Consider the following 20,414-nt stretch of genomic DNA (forward strand, 5'->3'; position numbering starts at 1 on the left):
AATTCATGGTCTCAAATGTCAGCCCTTTACCCTTGTGTATGATTCCTATGTAAACTATTGATTACTGATGGGGCCTCTTCAGTGTATGCCTGGCGCTCGGCCATAGCCTCTCCCTTCTGGAGACGTGAGCAGCAGCAGCAGGTAAAAGAGGGGAAGCATTAAACTCTAACCTAGACTATAATTTTATAATGAAATTCTGGCTCAGTTTCTAACCAGCCCTGACCTCGGGCAAGTTATTTAACCTTGCTGAACCTCGTATTCTCATTTTTAAAGATAGAAACGCTGCTACCTACAAAATAAAGGTGTTGTGAGGATTTAATGGGATAATGTGTGAATGCCTTATACACAGTGCTAGCTTCCTAACATGTTTTGTTTCACTTCCACTTCGTCTCCATATTCTTTCCTTTCACAACTTCCTATCAGACTGTCCTCCTGGGATTTTATTCATTCATTCATCGATGCACTCATTCATTCAATTACTCACCCTTAGGGACTTTAGTCCATCTGTAACTGAAAGAAGGTAACACCCAAACTCTTCTAGCTAATTTTCATTATCTTCTCTCAGTACAGCTCTTTTCCCTCTGACATCCTAACACCTCAATTCCAGGGTGGGGTCACCTTTATTCCCAGGCACCGTCACCTCCCCATCTGCCTCTGTGTCTTGTCCCATGTTATTTAATCCAAAGAAAACACACTCCCTTTCATGCCACCCAAAATTCAATCTCATTTCCCGCTTCCTTCCTTGACAAGTCCCGTCCATGAACCCCTCTTTTCCGAGCACGCGTGCAGCAGCACCGCACAGCTCACCGCCTGGTCTGCCCCTCAGTGCACCGAGTGGCAGCGGGGAGACGGGAGGAAGGGGTCGCCAGGATAGCAGCCAGGGCTCTTGTTTGCTCTGCTTCCTGGGAGCTCCTCCCTCCCCCGCGTGGAGCCCATCCACCAGCCTGTTCCCCGTAAACACCTTGAAGAGCAGCCCATCTGTCTTCACTCTGCCGGAAGCCCTCAGAGTGGGGGCTGCCAGAGGGACGGGAACACAATCACTGAGAAAACCCACACAGCTTCTGGTGCGCGGCAGTCTCCACCTACATCTACTAGTATAACAGGGACCATCTAGGAAATCTGAGAGGCTCACTTGAATCCTAGTAGAACTAACTGGTGGCTGAAAATAAGGAGCCCACACACATACAGTCAACAATAAATATGTATCAAAAAAGTATATCCAAGAAATGTAGCAGAGAAGGAAACCATAAAGCCACTGGAGTACATAAACTAAACCCTAAGTAACTTAAGATCTCTACAGTGTTCCTGGCTGGAGAAAATCAGTAACACACAGATATCAGTTGGCCACAATTAATCCATACATATGTTCACTTCCAAATAAAATATCAGTGGGATATTTTGGAACTTGATCGCTGTAAAGTTCATCTAAAAGGATACATTTGGGAAATTAGCTAGGAAATTGTGCAGAGAAAATACAAAAGGAAACTTGCCCCGTAACCGTATCAGATTATGAGACTATGAAAACCAAAGTATGCTGAGCAGCTGTGTTCACGGCATCACCAACAACCCAGCAGGCAGCGGAGGGAGCCCTGGAGCGGAGAGTCAAAATCGGCCCCACGGCCAAGGCGACATTTCACACCCGTGGAGGAACCTGGGTGGTCCAGTTCTGAGGGTCTTCTCTCCAGGGAGCCAGTGTACCGTCCGGAGTGTTGGGCACGTCTAGGCACTGGGGCTGCAATAGTCAGCAAGGCTGGTCAAGCACTGGTGAAAATTACCTTTTTCCTTGGGAGACGAGCAGCAAACAGGTGAATAAGTGAAGGCTGTAATAAATGCTAAGGAGGAAGTAAACAGCGTTTCATAGTCAAAATGTGGACGAGGTAACTTTACATAGATGTTGGGACAACTGAATGTGCATTTGGAAAAATAACGAACCTGTAAACCTCCAAAGCATGAAACTATACAAGTTCTGGGAAAATATTAAAGTTTTGCTTTTGAGCCATTTGGGGGAGAAGAGGAAAATGTGACGACCACTATTCTTAAAGGGAAAGATTAACATGGTTGTGTATGTAATATGAATAACTTCTATCCCAAAATAAAAACAAAATTTAAAAGGAAAAAAGATACCAGATGCCAGGAGAAAATATTAATAACAAATATACTGTTCAGTGGGGATGTAAATTGATACAGTCACTTAAGAGAATGATTTAGCTATATTTTCCAGCATTTAAAAAATATATGCCCATTCTCCCCCAAAAAGAATAGTTCTATAAGTCACCTGAAATATTAACAGAAATGTGCAAAGCTACATGAAGAGTGTTCCTTGCAGACTTATCTATAATAATAAAAGCGTAATATGCTAATGAGACCAAACAGCTGAACAACCGGATGAACTTCCAGACAAAGCTGGGACTGCGAGGCTCAGCCCGTTGCACGAATTTCGTGCATTGGGTCTCTAGTATAAAATACAACACTAAAGCCATAGTGAAATATAATAATGTTCTTTTCTGCAGAAAAAAAAATTAATGTATATGCCCATAATATTGTATTCAGTGAAGAAAGAAAGTTGCACAATCACCATGTAAAATATGCTTCCATTTGGGGGGGAAATGTGTTTGTGCACACTAAAAAAAGGTCTGGAAGAACATGCACCAAAACTAAGAGGAAGCGAAGAGCTCTGGAAAAGGAGGTTGGTTTGTGTGAAAGAGACTTTTTAAAAATCGAATACATCTGTCTATTGTTTGCCTTTTTCTGCCTTGAACACATCTTAAAATTTTTATAATTTAAAATATAGTTTTAAAAGGAGATGGTGATGAATGGATTGGAGCCTGGAATAGGACAAGGATGCCAGTGGACAAACAGGAAATCCAAATAAAGTCTGGAGTCGAGTTCAAAGTCTTGATCCACAGTTGGTTTCTTGGTTGTGACAAATGTACCAGGGCACTGTGAGATGCTAACAATGGAAGAAAAGGTGAGGGGTTTATAGGAATTCTCTGTATTATCTTCACAACTTTTATGTCAGTCTACGATGATTCCAAAGTCAAATTGATTAGGAGAGAGAGATTTGCATGGGCTCTTAACCAAGGCAGCTTTGGCAGTCGGAACCATTTTGTTCTGGAAGATTCCTGCTGGTCTCTGTGGCCAGCGGGCTCACCGCACGTGGAGAGCCCTGCCTAGCCTCCTTGGGTTGTCAGGGATTGGCTGGTATGTAGCTAATATCCCACGTCCTGCCCTTGGGAAACCAAGGTGTAGGCTTACCCTTGCACCCACCACAGTTGGGCCAGCGTCTCAGGCACCCACAGCAACCCCTGCTCTTTAGCGCCTCCTGTTTTTAAGTCTTCATTTTTTAGAGCAGATTTAGGTTCCTAGTAAAATTTGAGAGGAAGGCACAGAGATTTCCCAGAAACCCACTGCCCTCACACAAGTAAGCCTCCCCATTAACATCCCCCTCAAGAGTGGGGCATTTATTAAAGTTGATGAACCAAATTGACACATCATTATCACCCAAGGCCCATAGTTTACATTAGGATTTATTTTTGGTGGTGTACATTCTGTAGATTAGGACAAATGCATAATAATGTATTCACCATTATAGTATCATCAGAGTATTTTCACCTCCCTAAAAATCCTGTGTGCTCCACCTGGCCATCCCTCCTGCCCATCCAGTCCCTGGCAGCCACTGATCTTCCCATTGTCTCCATAGTTTTGCCTTTTCAGAGCGTCATAGTTGGAATCATACAGTGTGTAGCCTTTTCAGAACACCTTCTTTCACTTGGCAATACGCATTTAAGCTTCCTTTTCATGGCTTGATAGCTCATTTCTTTTTAGTGCTAAATAGTATTCCATTTTTTGGATGTACCACGATTTATTCTTTCATTCACTTACTGTAGGACATCTTGGTTGGCAGTTATGAATACAACATTATAAGCATCCAAAGTGCAGGTTTCTGTGCGGACATACCTTTCAATACATTTGTGATTAGCTTTCAGTACATAATGTGATTGCTGAATTGTCTCTTTGGGTTGGTAACAAACTGTCCAGCTGTCTTCCCAAGTGGCTGAGCCATTTTGCATTCCCACCAGCAATGAGTGAGAGCCCCGGCTGTTTCTCATCCTCGCCAGCTCTGGGTGTCCGTGTTTCAGATTTTGGCCGTTCACATAGGTGTGTAGTGGTATCTCGGTGCTGTTTTAACTTGTAGTTCCCTGTTGACATAGATGTGGAGCAACTTTTTGTATGTTTGCTATTTGTATGTCTTCTTTGGCGATGTGTCTGGTAAGACTTTTAATCCATTTTTAATCAGGATGTTTGTTTTTCTTATTGTTGGGTTTTAAGATTTCTTTGTCTATTTTAGATAACAGTCCTTTATCAGATGTGTCTTTTGCAGATTTTCTCGCAGTCTGTGTGGCTTGTCTTCCTATTCCCTTGACATTGTCTTTTGCAGAGCATAAATTTTTAATTTTAATGCCTTCCAGCTTATCAGTTCATTTTTCATCGGTTATGTCATTGGTGTTGTATCTAATAAGTCACACCATACCTGAGGTCATCTAGGCTTGCCCCTCTGTTACCTTCCACGAGTTTTCGTTTTATGCTTACATTCAGATCTGTGGTCCATTTTAATTTATTTTTGTAAAGGGTATAAGATCTGTGTCTAGATTCATTTTTTTGCATGTGGCTGTCCAGTTGTTCCAGAAGCATTTGTTGAAGAAATTACCTTTGCTCCATTGTGTTGCCTTTGCTCCTTTGTCAAAGATCAATTGACTATATTTGTGTGGGTCTATTTCTGGGCTCTCTGCTCTGTTCCATTGATCTATTTGTCTGTTGTTTCACCAATACCACACTGTCTTGATTGCTGTAGCTTCATATGAAGTCTTCACATCAGGCTGCGTCCGTCCTCCAACTTCTTCTTCAGTATCGTGTGGCAGTTCCAGGTCTTTCGCCTCTCCATTTAAACTTTAGAATCAGTTTGTCAATATACACAAAATAGCTTGCTGGCATTTGATTGTCTGTTTTTGCCTATATCCTTTCTCTAACCTTCTCAGCATCCCCCGCACAACTTAGAATGATATGGGTGTGGACTCAGGGGTGGCTCTGGGAGCTGTTGTGTAGAACCGAGAAGGCTGGGGGTTGACAATGGCAACATGAGGCTCATGATACCAAACAAGATGCTGACCCTAGCCAGTGTTGTTCAGTGGTTACAGCATCAGGCCACGCACCAAAGAGTCATGGGTTTGATTCTCGGTCAAGGGCACATACCTCGGTTGCAGGTTCATTCCCAGCCCCTGTTGGCCCATGTACAGGAGGCAGCCAGTCGATGTGTCTCTCACATGAACCTCTCTCTCTCCTTCCCTCCCTCCCTTCCACTCTTTCTGAAAATCAGTGGAAAAAATATCCTCTGGTGAGAATTAACCAAAAAAAGTGCTTAAAATCTACACCCCTCACCCTTGTCCCCATCACTAATGAGTGCAGTGGGAGGAGCAAGCTGGGTGGGAATTCTGAGGATGCTGCCAGACACGGCCTTCTCTCCCTTCCTACGAGCCTTGTAGGTTTCTGACCTTCCCTAACCGGGTGCCCCGGACAGAAGTGGCTGGGCCCCACCTGACTGCTGCCTCTTCTCCCCGTTCAGGCTCCACTTCCTGGTGTTCGACACGGAGGAGGTCCACGATGTGCTGCGCATCTGGGACGGGCCCGTGGAGAGCGGGGTCCTGCTCAAGGAGCTCAGCGGCTCGGCGCTGCCCCAGGACCTGCACAGCACCTTCAGCTCCGTGGTGCTGCAGTTCAGCACCGACTTCTTCACCAGCAAGCAGGGCTTTGCCATGCAGTTCTCAGGTCTGTGCCAGCCTTCCCCGGCCCCTCTCCGTCTGTCCGGCTGCCTCGAGCCCCTCCGGCCCTCCAGCCCTCCACTCATGTAAAGATACTTACTGAGCATCTGCGTGTGCCTGGTTCAAGACTAGCGCTTGTTCAGATACCCACGCTGCACTTGCTCAGTGCGGGGAGTGGGGGACACAGGCAGGTTAGTAGACACTTACGTACAAATTGATAAGCACATGGAGGAGGTATGTAAACTACGATGCTCACCTTGGGCCATCCAGGAAAGATAATGCCCAAGCTCAGACCTGAAGGTGAGTAGCAGTTACAGGAGAAAAGACAGTGTTTCCAACAGCGAACAGTCGGCCGTGACATAGAGCTGGTCTTGCCACTGACGTGGATTTTGGAGCCTCTGTGGCCCCCATTCGATGAAAAGGAGAGAAAAGGCACCCTGGCTGTAAAGAGCACGTTCACAGCACAGAGGCAGGGTAACCGGTTCAGACGCAAGGCTCATCCCTGGGGCTGAAACACGGGAGCCGGGGAGGGAGGTGGAGAGCGGTTTGGGGGGCGGTTGTGGAAGAGCCGATCTGACGTGGCGCACATTCCGGTTCTTAGTCTAGTAAAGGTCTGGCAGCTAAATGTGAGCAATCTAAATTCAATTAATTATGTACCGCCGGAGCCAATTATGGAGGAGCATGACAAAGAGCTGCGGAAGATGGGCAGTGCTCAGACGTCAAGTCCCAATATTAGATAATGTCTATGATTGGCCCTGCCTCTGCCTGTGATGCATCATCTCATCTCCTCTGAAGTGCCTCTCCCGTCACTCATCTCCCTGCACAAGTGACTCTGCCTCGGTCGGTGCTTGCGTTTATTATACAGCAGCTGTCTTCATTACCATCTCCTTACTCCTCTGTCTGTCTGTGTGAGGGGTTTCCATGGTGATTCCGGAGGCAAGTCTGCATGGCACCTGTGCCGTGGCTTTGCCTCCACACTCTCACCAGTCGGGGTATCAGCTAAGGGTGGTTGGGTATAGCCCTGGCACCAGTAGGGCCGTAATGGAGCTATAGACCCTGCGCCTAGCTCTCTTCTGTTCCATCTCCTCCATAGAGATGAGGGTGTGGGCAGATGAGAGTCTCCAGCATTGAGTTCCTTTGTACTTATTAATCTGCCCATTTAGCACTAATGCAGGCTTCCAGCCCAGTGAGGAATAGCTCCTTGCAAGGTTCACTGGGAGTCTTCTTCCTTGATCATGGCATTCATTCACCCATGGAGAGAGTCCCTGGGGCCACTGAATAGCACTGAACTCGTCTGAGATTAGGGTTCCAGCACGGTACAACAAGGGAGTCACTTTAGATAAGCGTTTCCCAGCATCTGTTCCCTGGAGTTCCAGGGATTATTTATTGGTATTGCAGGAAAAAGAAGTTTGCACACCTGGCCAGTGTGGCTCAGTGGTTGAGGATTGACCTATGAACCAGGAGGTCATGGTTTGATTCCAGGTCAGGGCACATGCCCGGGTTGGGGGCTTGATCCCCAGCCCAGTAGGTGCCATACAGGAGGCAGCTGATCAGTGACTTTCTCTCATCAATGATGTTTCTACCCATCTTTGAAATCAATTAAAAATATAGTTTTTAAAAATATTTTTTTAAAAAAATGCAGGGTCAGGTGGTGCTGGGAAGGTCCTCAGGTTGAGGCAGATCTAAAGAGGTTATCTGTATTTTGGGACCTCTATGGACTGTGGGTGGGCTAATGCACATAGATTCAGGAGGTGCCTGTAGGCCACAATGGCCAGGCATATTTGGCCGGGGATGACTTCTTTCTAAGCCATCTCAAGTGATTAGCATTTCGTGATACAAACTTTGGAAATTGCTGGAAGAAGCAATCGAAGGGACTCCCAGCAGTGAAGATGGTAGAATGCTAAAGAGACAGCTCAGTACACTCTCTGGGAAAAGGAGTATTATGAATAATTAAACGAGACATGTATTTTCTCTGGCTCTGCCCACACCAATGAGTATGGCTTTAAAAAAAAAAAAAAAAAAGCCCATAATTGTACCAATAAATTCCCCCACGGATCTGCATTATCTGACCTCCGCCGCGTCCTCAGCGGCGCCACGTGGGACAGAGTCCCTGGGCGTCTCGTGAGCCGTGCCTTCACCCAGCAGCTCCAGTGCCTTCTCGGGCATTGCCCAGCTCCTCGACATTCTTTCCTCCTTCAAGGTTCATCTCAGAGGCCACTTTTTCCTAACCTGCCCATTCAGAATACATCGCTGTAGACGATGGCACCTTCAGCACTTTACTTGTTTCTTTAGCACGCTGTCAGTTCCGTTCACTCTGCTTTACAGTGGAGCTGGCCACCTGCCGGCCACCCCACAGAGAGCTCTGCGGGATTCGGGGTCACCTCACGCCATCTGACTCCTCCACGGGGTGCGCATGCAGCAGGTGCTCACTCACTGCGGCCTGCACAGTAGGCACATGGCGACGTGGACGAATACATGGAGGGTTTTCTCCCCCACGAGGATTTCCTTAGTTGGGCAAGCCACCCTGGGCGTTGCTTAGGTCCGCAGAGAGGGGAGTGGACAAAGCTCGCCAGCCTGGCCAGTGGTCTGGGTGTAACCGAGGTTCGGGAAAGGTTACCTCCCCTGTTACTGTCCTTGGTTAGCAAATATCAGGACTACTCTCGGGGAGCGAGAGGCTCAGCCCGTGTTAACGCTATAGTGTGTGTTTGGCAGGGGATCTACAGAAATGCCAGGGACGATCAGTGCCCGCTCGGCTTTATTAAGTAAACATGACTGTGTAACACCCCACATCCTGTCTGTACCACGTGGGCCCAGCCTTTCTCCGAGGCTGTGCCAAGCAGCTCAAATTCAGGAGCATGAAAGAGGGAAAGCGAGAACAACGAAAGGTGAGGGGCACGGAGGAGAGGGAGCATAACCACTGCCATCTACTGAGCAGGCGCCACTTTAGGCTCTCCACGGCATTCTCCCTCCCGTGTTCACAGACACCTTCAGGTTGCAGATGTGGGCTCTGGAGGCCCCGAGAAGTTTCTCATTCAAGGTCATCCAGCCTGGATCAATGCCCCTGTGTCTGATTCCCAAATCCAGGCTCTTAATCATGGCACGCTGTTGCCTCCCATATAAATAATCTTTCTGAGTATGCTCAGAACAGTGAGCTATTTTTCCCCAAGGAATCATTTACATGTGCACAGTGCCCTGGAAAGCCAGAGATGAAAGCCAAGTCTGTTTTTACTGAGCACTGCTGTGTGCTGGGTACTGTTCTAGGCCCTGGGGATGCAGTTGGAAGCAAAACAGCCAAGGTCTCTGTTCCCATAGAGATAGATGCACACGTGTATACAATTAAGAGGCAAACAAATAAATTAGCCAGGTTCTTACAGATTGTGCTATGAAAAGAACAAAATGGGATAATGTGATAAAAGTGATGGAAGCGGGGGTAAAGAATGAGCCCAGAAGAAGAGGATCAAAGAGACCTGTCTGAGGAGGTGATATTGATGCTGAAAACTGGATGACAGGATAGAGCTGGCATAGGATGCATGGCAAGATCATTCCTGGCAGAAGGACCAGCCTGTGCAAAAGCCCTGGGGCAAGTAGGGAAAGGGATTGTGCCTGCTGTGTTGGAAGAAGATTTTACAGTTATGTCTGGAGCACAGTGATAGAAGATCACCAATGCTGATAATAATTAAAACTGAACACAAGCGAAGAATAGGTTTTAAAATGTGATCTGAGCAGGGGAGGGCTTCAGGTAGGGTAACATATACCAGTAGTCAAACTTTTTCTGTAATGAACCAGATAGTAAATATGTCAGGCTCTGTGAGCCATATGACATAACAATGCCGCTCTGCCATTCTAGCACATAGACAGTATGTCAGTAATGAGCATGCCTGTGTTCCAATTAAACTTCATTGACAAGAACAGGCACAGAGCCAGATTGGGCTGCAGGCCTAGTTTGCTGTATACTGTCTAAGGCGTCACTGGGGGTCGGGTGTTAGATACTGTAACTCCAGACTCTCCACACAAGCCTAGGTCTTACACTCAGTGATATGAGTGTGTACTGTTGCCCTGGGCTGGCGCTTCTTAGACTTTTCCACTGAAGTCACCTAATAGAAGGGAGTAGATGCCTATTTTCAGAAGATCCGGAGGGTGTAGGAAGCAAAAATCTCTTTGCAGCTTCATGGTTTTGCTTAAAAACGAATATGAATTTTACATCCTACTCCATAATAAATTCACTTGTTTTAGTATAAAAGTTATTTTCTCCAAAATTTTAAAGAAAAACTGACCCTCCAAATAAATGAATGTTATCAATCCTGTGGCCTTCAAAACCTCTTGTCCCTGGGTCCTGCCGACCCATCTGTGAACCGTGACATAGTGGGAACTGTGGCGGCAGCTGGCTTGTTGCAGCTGCCTCAGAATCCTTTCCCCAGACTTTCGTGTTCACCATTTCCTTTGGTGCACTTTCTCCTGCTTCACTCATTCACTCATTCGTTTATTCACTTATTCCTCCCTTACATCATTCACTGGGTATTCACTTAAAACGTCTGCTTTGCATTTCACTAGCTTAGGTATTAAGACTATACGCAGCTCCCAAATTTCTGAGTTTTTTGAATTTTTAATACATCTCAGTTACTAATGCTTGTTTTGACCTCTGCCTTGTTACAAACATTGGATTTATCTTTAGTTCCAGTCTGATGAGTCTTTGGTTGTTTGCCACACAAGAGAGAATATGGGTTTCACCCGCCTGAGTAATTCCCTGCATCTTCGCAGCCACTGCTCAGCGCTCGGGCGGCCGACCCCGGGACTCCTTTGCAGCCCCTGCTGATTGAATTTGGAGTTTATACTTAATTATCTTGTCACTCCCTTATACAGATCATGTTACCTACATTAGACAAGATTGTGAAGCTTAGCTCTGAAACAGTCTCGTATCGGTAAATCAAGCTGAACTCAGTTCTACAATCATAGCAGCACCATCATGCTCAACTCAGCTTCTCGGGACGGGATGACAGGGATGGTGAAGATGTTGGGAGAATGGGTGGCAGTGGCAGTGGCAGAGGGAGCGGAAGTAATGGGGGTGAGAACGGAGATGGTGGCTCTATTGGGAGGTGTCGGAAATCACGCAGGGGGCCCGGCTGATGGACATGGTGATGTCAGTGAGGGGGGTGCACTGGGAGCCTCCTGTGGCTGGCATCTAGGCAACCCCACCTCCTCTTCTGTTTTCTTGTCCCAGTGTCCACAGCCACGTCCTGCAATGACCCTGGGGTCCCACAGAATGGGAGCCGGAGTGGTGACAGTTGGGAAGCTGGTGACTCCACGGTGTTCCAGTGTGACCCTGGCTACGCCCTGCAGGGCAGCGCAGAGATCAGCTGCGTGAAGATCGAGAACAGATTCTTCTGGCAGCCCAGCCCGCCAACATGCATCGGTACGGAGCAGCACAGCGCGAGCCCTGCCCTCTGGCCCCAGCACGTGGGGGCTCCAGACCCCCTGTCCACATACGTGGCAGCCTCACCTTGAGTCTGGCCAGGAGACTCAGAACAGCCCAAAGTTGCAGAAAACCCAAAGTTTGCTTTTCATGCACATGTGCATGTGTGTGTGCACATGCGCACATTCACACACACGGACACCACATTCTTCACTCTATAAAATGTCCCCAAAGGTTCCTAAGCCAGGTGTGTCTGGCCCAGGATGTATAGGTTGGAAGGGGACAGTGGTCGTGTTGGGTGGTAGGTCAGCAGGTTCTGAAATGACCCTTCCATTACCCAAAGCTCTAGAAGGACACCCCCAGGCTTGGGTGTGAAGGAAGGAACCCTGGTCCTCCTCCTCCCAAGGTCACTGTTGGTCACCTGGGTGTTGGTTCTCCGGATCTGCCCTTAGTCTTAAAATCTTCCCATTGGATGGAGGACAAATTGGAGGCTCTGAGACATGTCCAAGGTCATGCAGCTTGTAGGGGTTGGGCTGGAATAATCCTGCTCCCTAGCATAGCAACTGGAGACGGGGGGAGGAGGGAGCTTGGAGGGAGAGAGGAACAGGAAAGAAGGAGAGAGAGAGACAAACATCCCAGTGTTCACTTCCGCTCAGCTCTTTTACTCAGGCAAGGTACTGAATGTGTTTCTGTGTCAGCAATGAGTGCTAGAGGGGAACCAGTAGCCACTGAGCCCTACTGTGTGCCAGCCCCATTCTGGACATTTATTTCCACAACCTCATTTCGCTTTCCCGGCAGCTCTCCGTAATGAGTGCCATTCCCTCATTTTACAGTTGAGGAACCTGAAACTTGGACACATTTGGATTATTTTGTCCCAAATCACAGAGCCAGGACATGGCAGAGCCAACCCTGAAACCCTGATTCCTCTGTGTACAGAGCCTTGCGTTTTCTTGCCACACAGCGCACACTGACTCCCCTGCTGGAGACGGGCTCCGGGGACTTCCGGAGACGTCTGCCCCGCAGTGCCCACCCGGCGGGGCCCTGCACCTCTCTCCACACGGGCTCAGTCCCCGCATCTGAGGTCTGGCTTTGCTGGCCATGCCCTGAGGCCCGGCCTTGAAGACAGACCCTGAACCCTGTCCCTCAGTGGTAACTGGTAGTCCTCTGGGTAGGTGATGGAGCATGTGCATGTGCTGTGGACAGGAGGGCGAGATCCGGGTTCCAGACCAGCTCAGTTCTCAACTGCATGTCGTGACTGTTGCAAAGCGTGGAGGATAGTGAAGGAGACAGATCCACGTTATTTCCTTGCTCTGCCATTTACTAGTTCAGTGGCCGTGGGAAGGTTACTTTGACTCTCTGAGCCTCAGTTTCCTCATCTGTAAAGTGAAAGACAATAGACTTCCTCCTGGCATTGTGGGAGAACTCACAACTAGCCCGAATCTCAGGAAATACTCATTTCTCTCCTTCCCTCCTCCCTTCCTCTGCCCTTTCTCCTTTCCCAGTTTTCTTCTTTCGAGCTTTCAGACTCACTGCCCTCCCTGAACCAGAGTTCCTTCTGGTCTAGGGCATCCGGTCTGGGAAGGCCCTGGAGGGAACCACATGACTTCCAAGGCCCCTCTGATTCAGCATCCTTCATGGCAGGGATTCCATAGGCTTATCTTGCAGAAAAGCAGGTCCTGAGACAAAACCATCCCAGGTGGAGAAGAAGGGCCGCCCTGCATTAAGCTGATGGCAGTAAATGGGCAGCGAGCAGGGCAAAGCGGGTAACTCAGCTCTCATTACCCATTCCTTGCACCCTGTGGCCTGGGAATGCTTCTTAGGCAACACAGTGAAAGTCTTTGCCTCTCTCTCAAACAGCCTGGCCATCCCAGTGACAAGCCCCTAATTTCCAGCTCCCTTGGCTGTCTTCCAGGCTCGGCCTGTCTGGCTGTGGCATCCCTTCCAGGGAGGAAGCCAAGGAAGAAAAGTATTTGTTGAAAGTCATCCCCATGATAGGCGCTGGGCTGGACATTGTGGCCACGTGATCGCAAATAGAATCACCATGTGGACTCAGGTTCTGGGTTCCAGCTACTCGGGTTCTGTCCAACTTCACCAGCACAAGCTGTGTGGCCTTGGATAAATCACTTCACCTCCTGTGCCTCGTTTTCCTCCCCGAAATGGGGAGAGTAAAAGTACCTACCTCACAGGGTCGTTTTGAGGATTAAATAAGATAATGCTGTAAAGCTCATGGTAACCATGGCATATAGTAGAAGCCATTACCATCATCATTCTTTTCAGTTTCTTTTGTAGACCAGGAAATGGGGGCTTGGAGAGGTATGATGACGTGCCCAAACTCACAGTTAATAAGTGGCATAGTCAAAATTTGAACCTAGGACCGTGTCACTTCAAAATCGATGGCCTTTGTCACAACTCTCCCCCTCAGTACAGCCTGCCCACCTCTCAGCCCTCCTGGAATGGTCTGCCGAATTTAGGGGTTAGCCGAAGAAAAACAGGCGGTTTCAGAAATGCCTAGATTCACCCCATCTGAGGCAAGCTTAAAGACACTCCTGAGCTGCAAAGGAAGGCCAGGCCTAACAGCCCTGGCCTGAACGGAGGCATCATTGTGCCCCCTTGGGAAGATCCCTCAGGGAGCTGGGCAGCTGGCATGACAAGAGTGTCCCCCTCTCACTGGCTGTGTCATGCTGTGCTTCTGGGTAGGGCCACTCTCTGTGAACAGGACAGTGTGGTCTTGCCTTGTTAAATGCAGTTTTGCTCTGTTCTGTCCCATTCATCTAACCCTCTTCTCTAGAGAAGGCTCAGTGGAGAGGAAGCGCGGGAGATACAAGGCAGACCTGACTCGAGGAAGCATCCTCACTCACAGACGCTCTTGTGCCTGGGGCCTGGGCCTGTGCCTGCCCGCCCGTGGGGAGGGACGCCCCTCTCTTCTCCCACTGCCATCAGCAGTTCCGAGGTGGTAGAGCGGTTGATGGACTCTGGAGCCAGACACGCATGGGTTTGAGTCTCAGAGTGACTGGGCGAGTGACTTAAGCTCTGAGCCTCGGTTCCTCCTTTCTAACTCAGGAAGGATAGTCCATAGCTCACTGAGTTTCTATGGGACAGAAATGAGATAAGGCAGCTAAAATGCTATAGCTCATGCCTGACATTTAATAGGTGCCCACTTGAGTGTTTCTGGTACTCAAGTTGGTGTTTGAGATATATTTCCCATGGAAAAAAACACACTACTCATGACCACTCAGGTTTGCTGTTCAACCGTGTTAGGACTTTTATGGCCTGGCTTGAAGACCTACCATTTTTAAAGAGACCCTGTGGAAGGTTGCTCCAGCCCTTTAAGCATTGCTCTGAGTAAAAGCTGCACCATGAGGCAATAAATATTGCTCATCTCTGCAACAGGCCAGCGGCTGCTGTTCAGTTCAGCCTTGGATACAACCTTGGCTCCCAACCCATGTCCAGTCTTGGATTTTCTGGCTTCCTCTTGCATGGCTCTCCATGCTCCTGTGGGCTCACTATTTGCCTGCTTCGCTGCCAATCTCCGATGGTGCATCGTAAGCCACAGTTACAGTCTTGGCCATCTTTTTCTGTTAATGACTCCATACACTTCCCGGCCTCCACTTGACCAAACCCTCATGCTGCAGGGCAATAGCCCAACCAACTAGTGCAGAACCTGGCTCAGGATCTGGGAAGGGCCAGGGGGACTCTGGGTGAGCAGCCTGCTGTATCACTGTCCACCTTCCCTCTCCTGCCAGCTGGGAAGGCCTGTCATCTCAGGAGGGAAACCACCGTGGACTGATGGGGATTTGTAGTATCTCCATACGACTGAGGCGTACATGTTCTCTTGGAGAAGGTCTTTTGGAAAATTGGACGGGATCTGCAGCCCCAAGCAGGTGCCAAGAGCACTGGCAGTGTGGGAGGCTGGTGGGCTTGGCAGGTGAATATGGTAATGTTTGCCACCCTGACCAACTCACCAGGACTCTCGGTAAATACGCACAGTGCCCGCCTCGCCTAGAAAGAGGATGGGAGGCAGCGGGCGGAGAGCAGGTGTTCCATGGGTCTGAAAGACGCATGATGGCTCCAGGTACTGGCTGCTTATGGTATGCCAGATGCTTTCCGACATCAAAATCTTTGCAGGCACCCCGTGAAGGCAGTATTGTCTCTTTTTGCAACAGAAAGACACTGAGGTTCAGAGAGGTTAGGTCAGTTCTCTGACGTCATACAGCCAGGAGCGGGCAGAGTCACGGATTTTGTTTTTGAGTCGTTCCTTCAAGTGAAATTAGCCATTGAGAAATGAATGGCTCAGTGGCATTTAGTGCATTCGCAGTGTTGCCCAACCACTGCCTCTAGTTCCAAAACATTCCATCCCTTCCAGGGGAAACCTCGGACCCATTACACTCCACCCTCCCCTTGGCCTCTGGGGCCAGGTGTCAACTCAGATGTATTAAACTCAATCCTCCCTCTTCTGTGTCTACAAACACCCATTGAATCGGACCTGGTGAAGGGGGCGTCTTACCCTTGTCTTCTCTCCTCAGCTCCCTGTGGGGGAGACTTGACGGGACCCTCAGGAGTCATCCTGTCTCCAAATTACCCAGAGCCCTACCCGCCAGGCAAGGAGTGTGACTGGAAGGTGACCGTCTCGCCAGACTACGTCATCGCCCTGGTATTTAACATGTATGTACCTTTCCCTGGGAGGGAGACGAAGGGTTCAGAGCAGCTAGGGGGTTCAGACCTGGGTGTCTGGGTGAGTATACACAGGTCTGTTGTGAGTGCTCAGCCCCGGGGACGTGTAGGAGCACCAAAACGAAGAGACCCGAGCATTTACGGAAAGTCTCCTATGGGCCCAGAGTGGCACTCAGTGGCTTCACATATATTCTTATTTCTTTCTTATTATTATTGTTATTATTCTTCTTCTTATTGTTATTGAATTTTATGCACGGGTGTGGGGTGTCCCTCAGTCCGGCCTGTACCCTCTCTAATCTGGGACCCCTCGGGGGGTGTCCGACTGCCGGTTTAGGCCCATCCCTGCGGGCCCATCTCACAATCCAGGACCTCTGGTTCCTAATCGCTCGCCTGCCTGCCTGCCTGCCTGATTGCCTCTAACCACTTCTGCCTGCCAGCCTGATCGCCCCCTAACTGCTCCCCTGCTGGCCTGATTGATGCCTAACTGCTCCCCTCCCGGCCCGATCGCCCACAACTGCCCTCCCCTGCCACGACCCACTTTCTCCACGCTGTGCAGAGCTGTGGAACCACAGGCCTCACCACATGGAGCGGCCACTGGGCCCACCTCCACTGTGCGCGCAGCCATCTTGTGACGACGTGAGGGCAAGATGCCACCTAGGCTATTATTAGTATAGATTTTATTTTTTTTATTTTTTTAGCTCCGAAGCTGTTGAGATTCAGAAAGCAGGGCCTTGCTGGATTCTTGTCTTCTGCCCTCCTCTTGTTTTCTCCCCTGCGCTCACCCAGCTCATTCCAACTCGCTCCCCAGCTTATGAACAGACTCGGGTTTTTCTCAGATGCACCCCTATGTAGCTCCCCACGATCTCCTTTATTCCTTTTAGAGGCAAGCTCTTCTAAAGAGTTGTCTCTGCTTTTCTCTCCTCCCTCCCCTCCTTTCACAGAGAACCACTGAGAGCTGGTCTCTGCCCATGGGTCCGCTGGCAACTCCTCTGATAAGACACCGGGGAACTCCTGGTTGCTAAACAAAGTGGAACTGTCCATGTTTTATCCCCAGCACCTCTTGATCACTCCCTCAGTCCTGCTCTGCTTCTTCCCCTTGGGTTTCATGAAGTTCCCCCTCCCTTCTGGTTCTCCAACTTCTTTTGTGAGTGCACCACTTCCCCTTCATGACCCTCTTCCTTGGCCAGGCAATGTCTCAAGCCGTTTCTCTTCTCATCCACACCTCCTTCCTGGATAAGCTCATCAACTCCCAGGGCTTTCCTCTTAGAAACTGCCTACTCCCCTCTGCTACCCCCCCCCCCCCCCCCCCGCCCAGACATCCTGCTGAGCTGTAGGCTCAGATATCCAACTGTTGGCTGCCTCTGGTGCTGCAGGAGCTAGGCTGCAACACACAAGCATATTGCTCCTCCCCAGACAAGCTCCATTCTGAACACGGGATTGGCACCCTCATCCACCTTCACTGCTTCTTTTATGAGTGACCAAGATGTGGAGCCTCTGCTGCCTTAACACACCTCCTGTTTTCCCCTCTGGTGCATCCTCCCAGCTGCTGCCCTGGTTGAAGCCTTGTTATTTCCCATCTAAATTACCACCATAGTATCCTAAGGGGTTCCTCTGCCCCCATCTTGCCTTCCATGCCAGTCTCTTCCTTAGCTAGCCGCAGAGTGGTCTTGTCTATGAAAATGCTACAGTAACCACCCTGTTTTCCATTTTAATGTATGGTAATACTTCTTAGCAATCAGGAATGAACTACTGATGCATGCAGTGTGGGTGAATCTCAGAGCACACTGAGCAAAAGGAGACAGACACACACAAAAGTACATAATGAATGATTCCACTTATATAAAGTTTTAGGATTGGCAAAACTTGATATGCATGTGTCAAAGCTGGTAAGAGATGATCATTTCATGATGTGTAAATTACATTTAATTTTAAGAAAAGAAACAATAGATAGATCCTTTATTTTGAAATCCTTCACAGCCCCTTTTTCCCTATAAATTAAAGTCCAAACTTAAATTTCATTCTAAGCAATCTGGTCGCTGCCTGCCTCTCTATTCAGTGCCCCCACCGCAGCAGAACCCCACCCATCCCGATCCCTGGGCTCCAGCCAGACTGAAGTACCAGCAGTCTCCAAGCCTCTGGCTCTCCCTTCACAGCGGCATCCTTTTCAACCGCTGAGGGTCTTTTCATCTCCCTAGGCTCAGCGCCAGCTTGGCCTTCACAAAAGCTTCATTTTCTCCTCCCGGGAACTTTGTGTTGTGACCCCATACACCTGTACAGACTTTAGACTTTGCTGTATCTTCTTCACATCCATCACTTCCTTCAGCCCCAGCCCCATCTGGAAGAAGGGGTGGTGTCTGACATATCCCATGTCCCGGGCGCCTTGTACAGTGCCCGATGTAGGCGGGTACTCAGATAAAATCAAATGATTGAAGGAAGGCAGGGACAGAAGAAGGTAGTTAGGAAGTGGTGGAGCCATAATCTGTGACCAAGACTGAGCAAGTCCCTCCCTTGGTGATTTTAGAAGAGCAGGCGGATGGCAGCTGAGTTATGGTGCAGGAAGACCATCCCACCCAGCAGTGGCGGGGACCCTGCAGCTGACCCAGTGTGGGAGGGTGCCATGCAAGAAGGAAGTCATGCATGTCTGGCTCTACCCCTCATCCCCTCTCTCTGCTGGCCCTCCCCCTCTGACCAAGAGTTGCCATCGCCCCCCCCCCCCCCCACACACACACACACACACATCTCAACCAAAGGGTGGGACTGCGTAGCATTCTCAGTTCTGCCAAATGGAGTATCTGAGTATCCCAGCCTGTGGCTGGGCTATGGCTGAGATTGCATCAGAAATCTGTTCTCTGCACACTCACTTCCTCTTATTCTGTTGTTTTCACCTTTGCACGCTCAATTAGTTCCAATTGCCTTTGCTGGATATATACCTCACAGTGGAACTATAGCATCGTAGGGCATATATTCAGATCTAGTAGGTATGGTGAACCACTTTCCAAAGTGGTTGATCCCAGTGGCTCCACAGTCTTGCCAGTCCCTGGTGTTTTCCATCATTTTCACTCTCTCCATCCCAGTGGGATAGATTACATTCAGGAACTCTAATATTCCATTTACTAAACTAAGACAGTTTTTAAAATAGATTTTATTTTCCTCACACTATTGTCAGGATTGCTAAGAAAGAGGCACAGCTGTGGGTGCCAGGAGTGGGGTGGTAGCAAGTCCTCGGGAGAGCGAGAGCTGGCTCAGGGACACAGGAATGAAGCTAGGCTCCTGCTGGGGACAGGCCCTTGCTGCCTGGGAATGCCTCCCCGGCCAGCTCTTTCCCTCTTGGGAAAGAAGGTGCAGCATAGCCCAGAAGCAGGGAGGGGACCTGGGTTCTGGACCTGCTCCAGCTGACTCCTGGGTGTGGAGAGTTGGTAACTCATTTTCCCTTCTGTGCATAATATAGTGAATATGGACAATATTGTTTTATAATCACCAAACTCGTTAAAAGACTCGATCTCAATTATTCCAGCCACTAAAAAGAAATGATAATTATGTGAGGTGATAGAGGTGCTAATTATTACTACAATGGCAATCATATTGCGTATGTAAATGTATCTAGTCAGCTTGTTGTATGCCTTAAACTTACACAGCAGTATATGTCAAATACATTTCAATTAAAAAATATTTTTTAAAAAGAGGATGTTCCATTTCAGCTGCAGCTTTCTGAATGCTGACTCTGGAGTCTGCCTCCTCTGCCCAAGCCTGCTTTTTCCATCTTCTCCACTCACTGGGAGGTGGCTGGGGCCTCGTCCTTCCCTGCCCCACCAGGAAGTCTCGGGGTTGGGGGCCCGTGGATGGAGGGTGTGCTGTCTGGGAGGCCTGGAACCAATCCCCCCCAGTTACCAAGGGACAGTAGTATTGCAATAAGCATGCAGTTTGTGTCTTTTGTTCTATGATATGACATACACTAATGAAATTTTAGATGTTAAACCAACTTTGGTTGTGCCCAGTACGAGCTCTATTTGACCTTGGTGGGTGGGGTGGGATGTTTTTGTTCCCCAGCTTTAACCTGGAGCCTGGCTATGACTTCCTTCACGTCTACGACGGGCGGGACTCTCTGAGCCCTCTCATAGGGAGCTTCTACGGCTCCCAGCTCCCAAGCCGCATCGAGAGCAGCAGCAACAGCCTCTTCCTCGCCTTCCGCAGCGACGCATCCGTGAGCAATGTTGGCTTCGTCATCGACTACACAGGTAAGGGCGCTGCTGGCAGAGATGACTGCGGGCAGGGCCCAGCAGACCTGCCAGAGGGAAAGCCTAGGGTAGGGGGAAGAGCAATGGGCTGACCACCACACAGCAGCGCTGCCACCTGCAGAGCACCTGCCTCCCCTGTGGCCCTCCAGGTGGCTTAGCCTTTCGCACCCATGTGCCCCAAGCCTGGGAGAAAAGAGGCCAGCATTCTTTTTACATCTCATTTCTATTTTCACATCATTCCTCCCCTTTTCTCATTTTCTTTTTCTATGAGGATCTTTCGTG

General features: G+C 49.1%; 1 protein-coding gene across 1 annotated transcript in view; it reads left to right on the forward strand.

Moving 5' to 3' along the window:
• The window catches only part of LOC308515581 (CUB and sushi domain-containing protein 2-like), a gene marked incomplete at its 5' end in the record, with an annotated part of 48,805 nt that overhangs the window by 15,786 nt on the left and 12,605 nt on the right, over positions 1-20,414 (forward strand). Inside the window, 4 exons of the mRNA XM_081086091.1 lie at positions 5,621-5,823; positions 11,035-11,226; positions 15,750-15,888; positions 19,945-20,132. Coding sequence (XP_080942217.1) covers positions 5,621-5,823; positions 11,035-11,226; positions 15,750-15,888; positions 19,945-20,132 — 722 coding nt within the window. The remainder of the gene's footprint in view (positions 1-5,620; positions 5,824-11,034; positions 11,227-15,749; positions 15,889-19,944; positions 20,133-20,414) is intronic.

This window comes from Myotis nattereri (assembly GCF_964212035.1).
Source record: "Myotis nattereri genome assembly, chromosome: 3".
NCBI classification, from domain to species: Eukaryota; Metazoa; Chordata; class Mammalia; order Chiroptera; family Vespertilionidae; genus Myotis; species Myotis nattereri.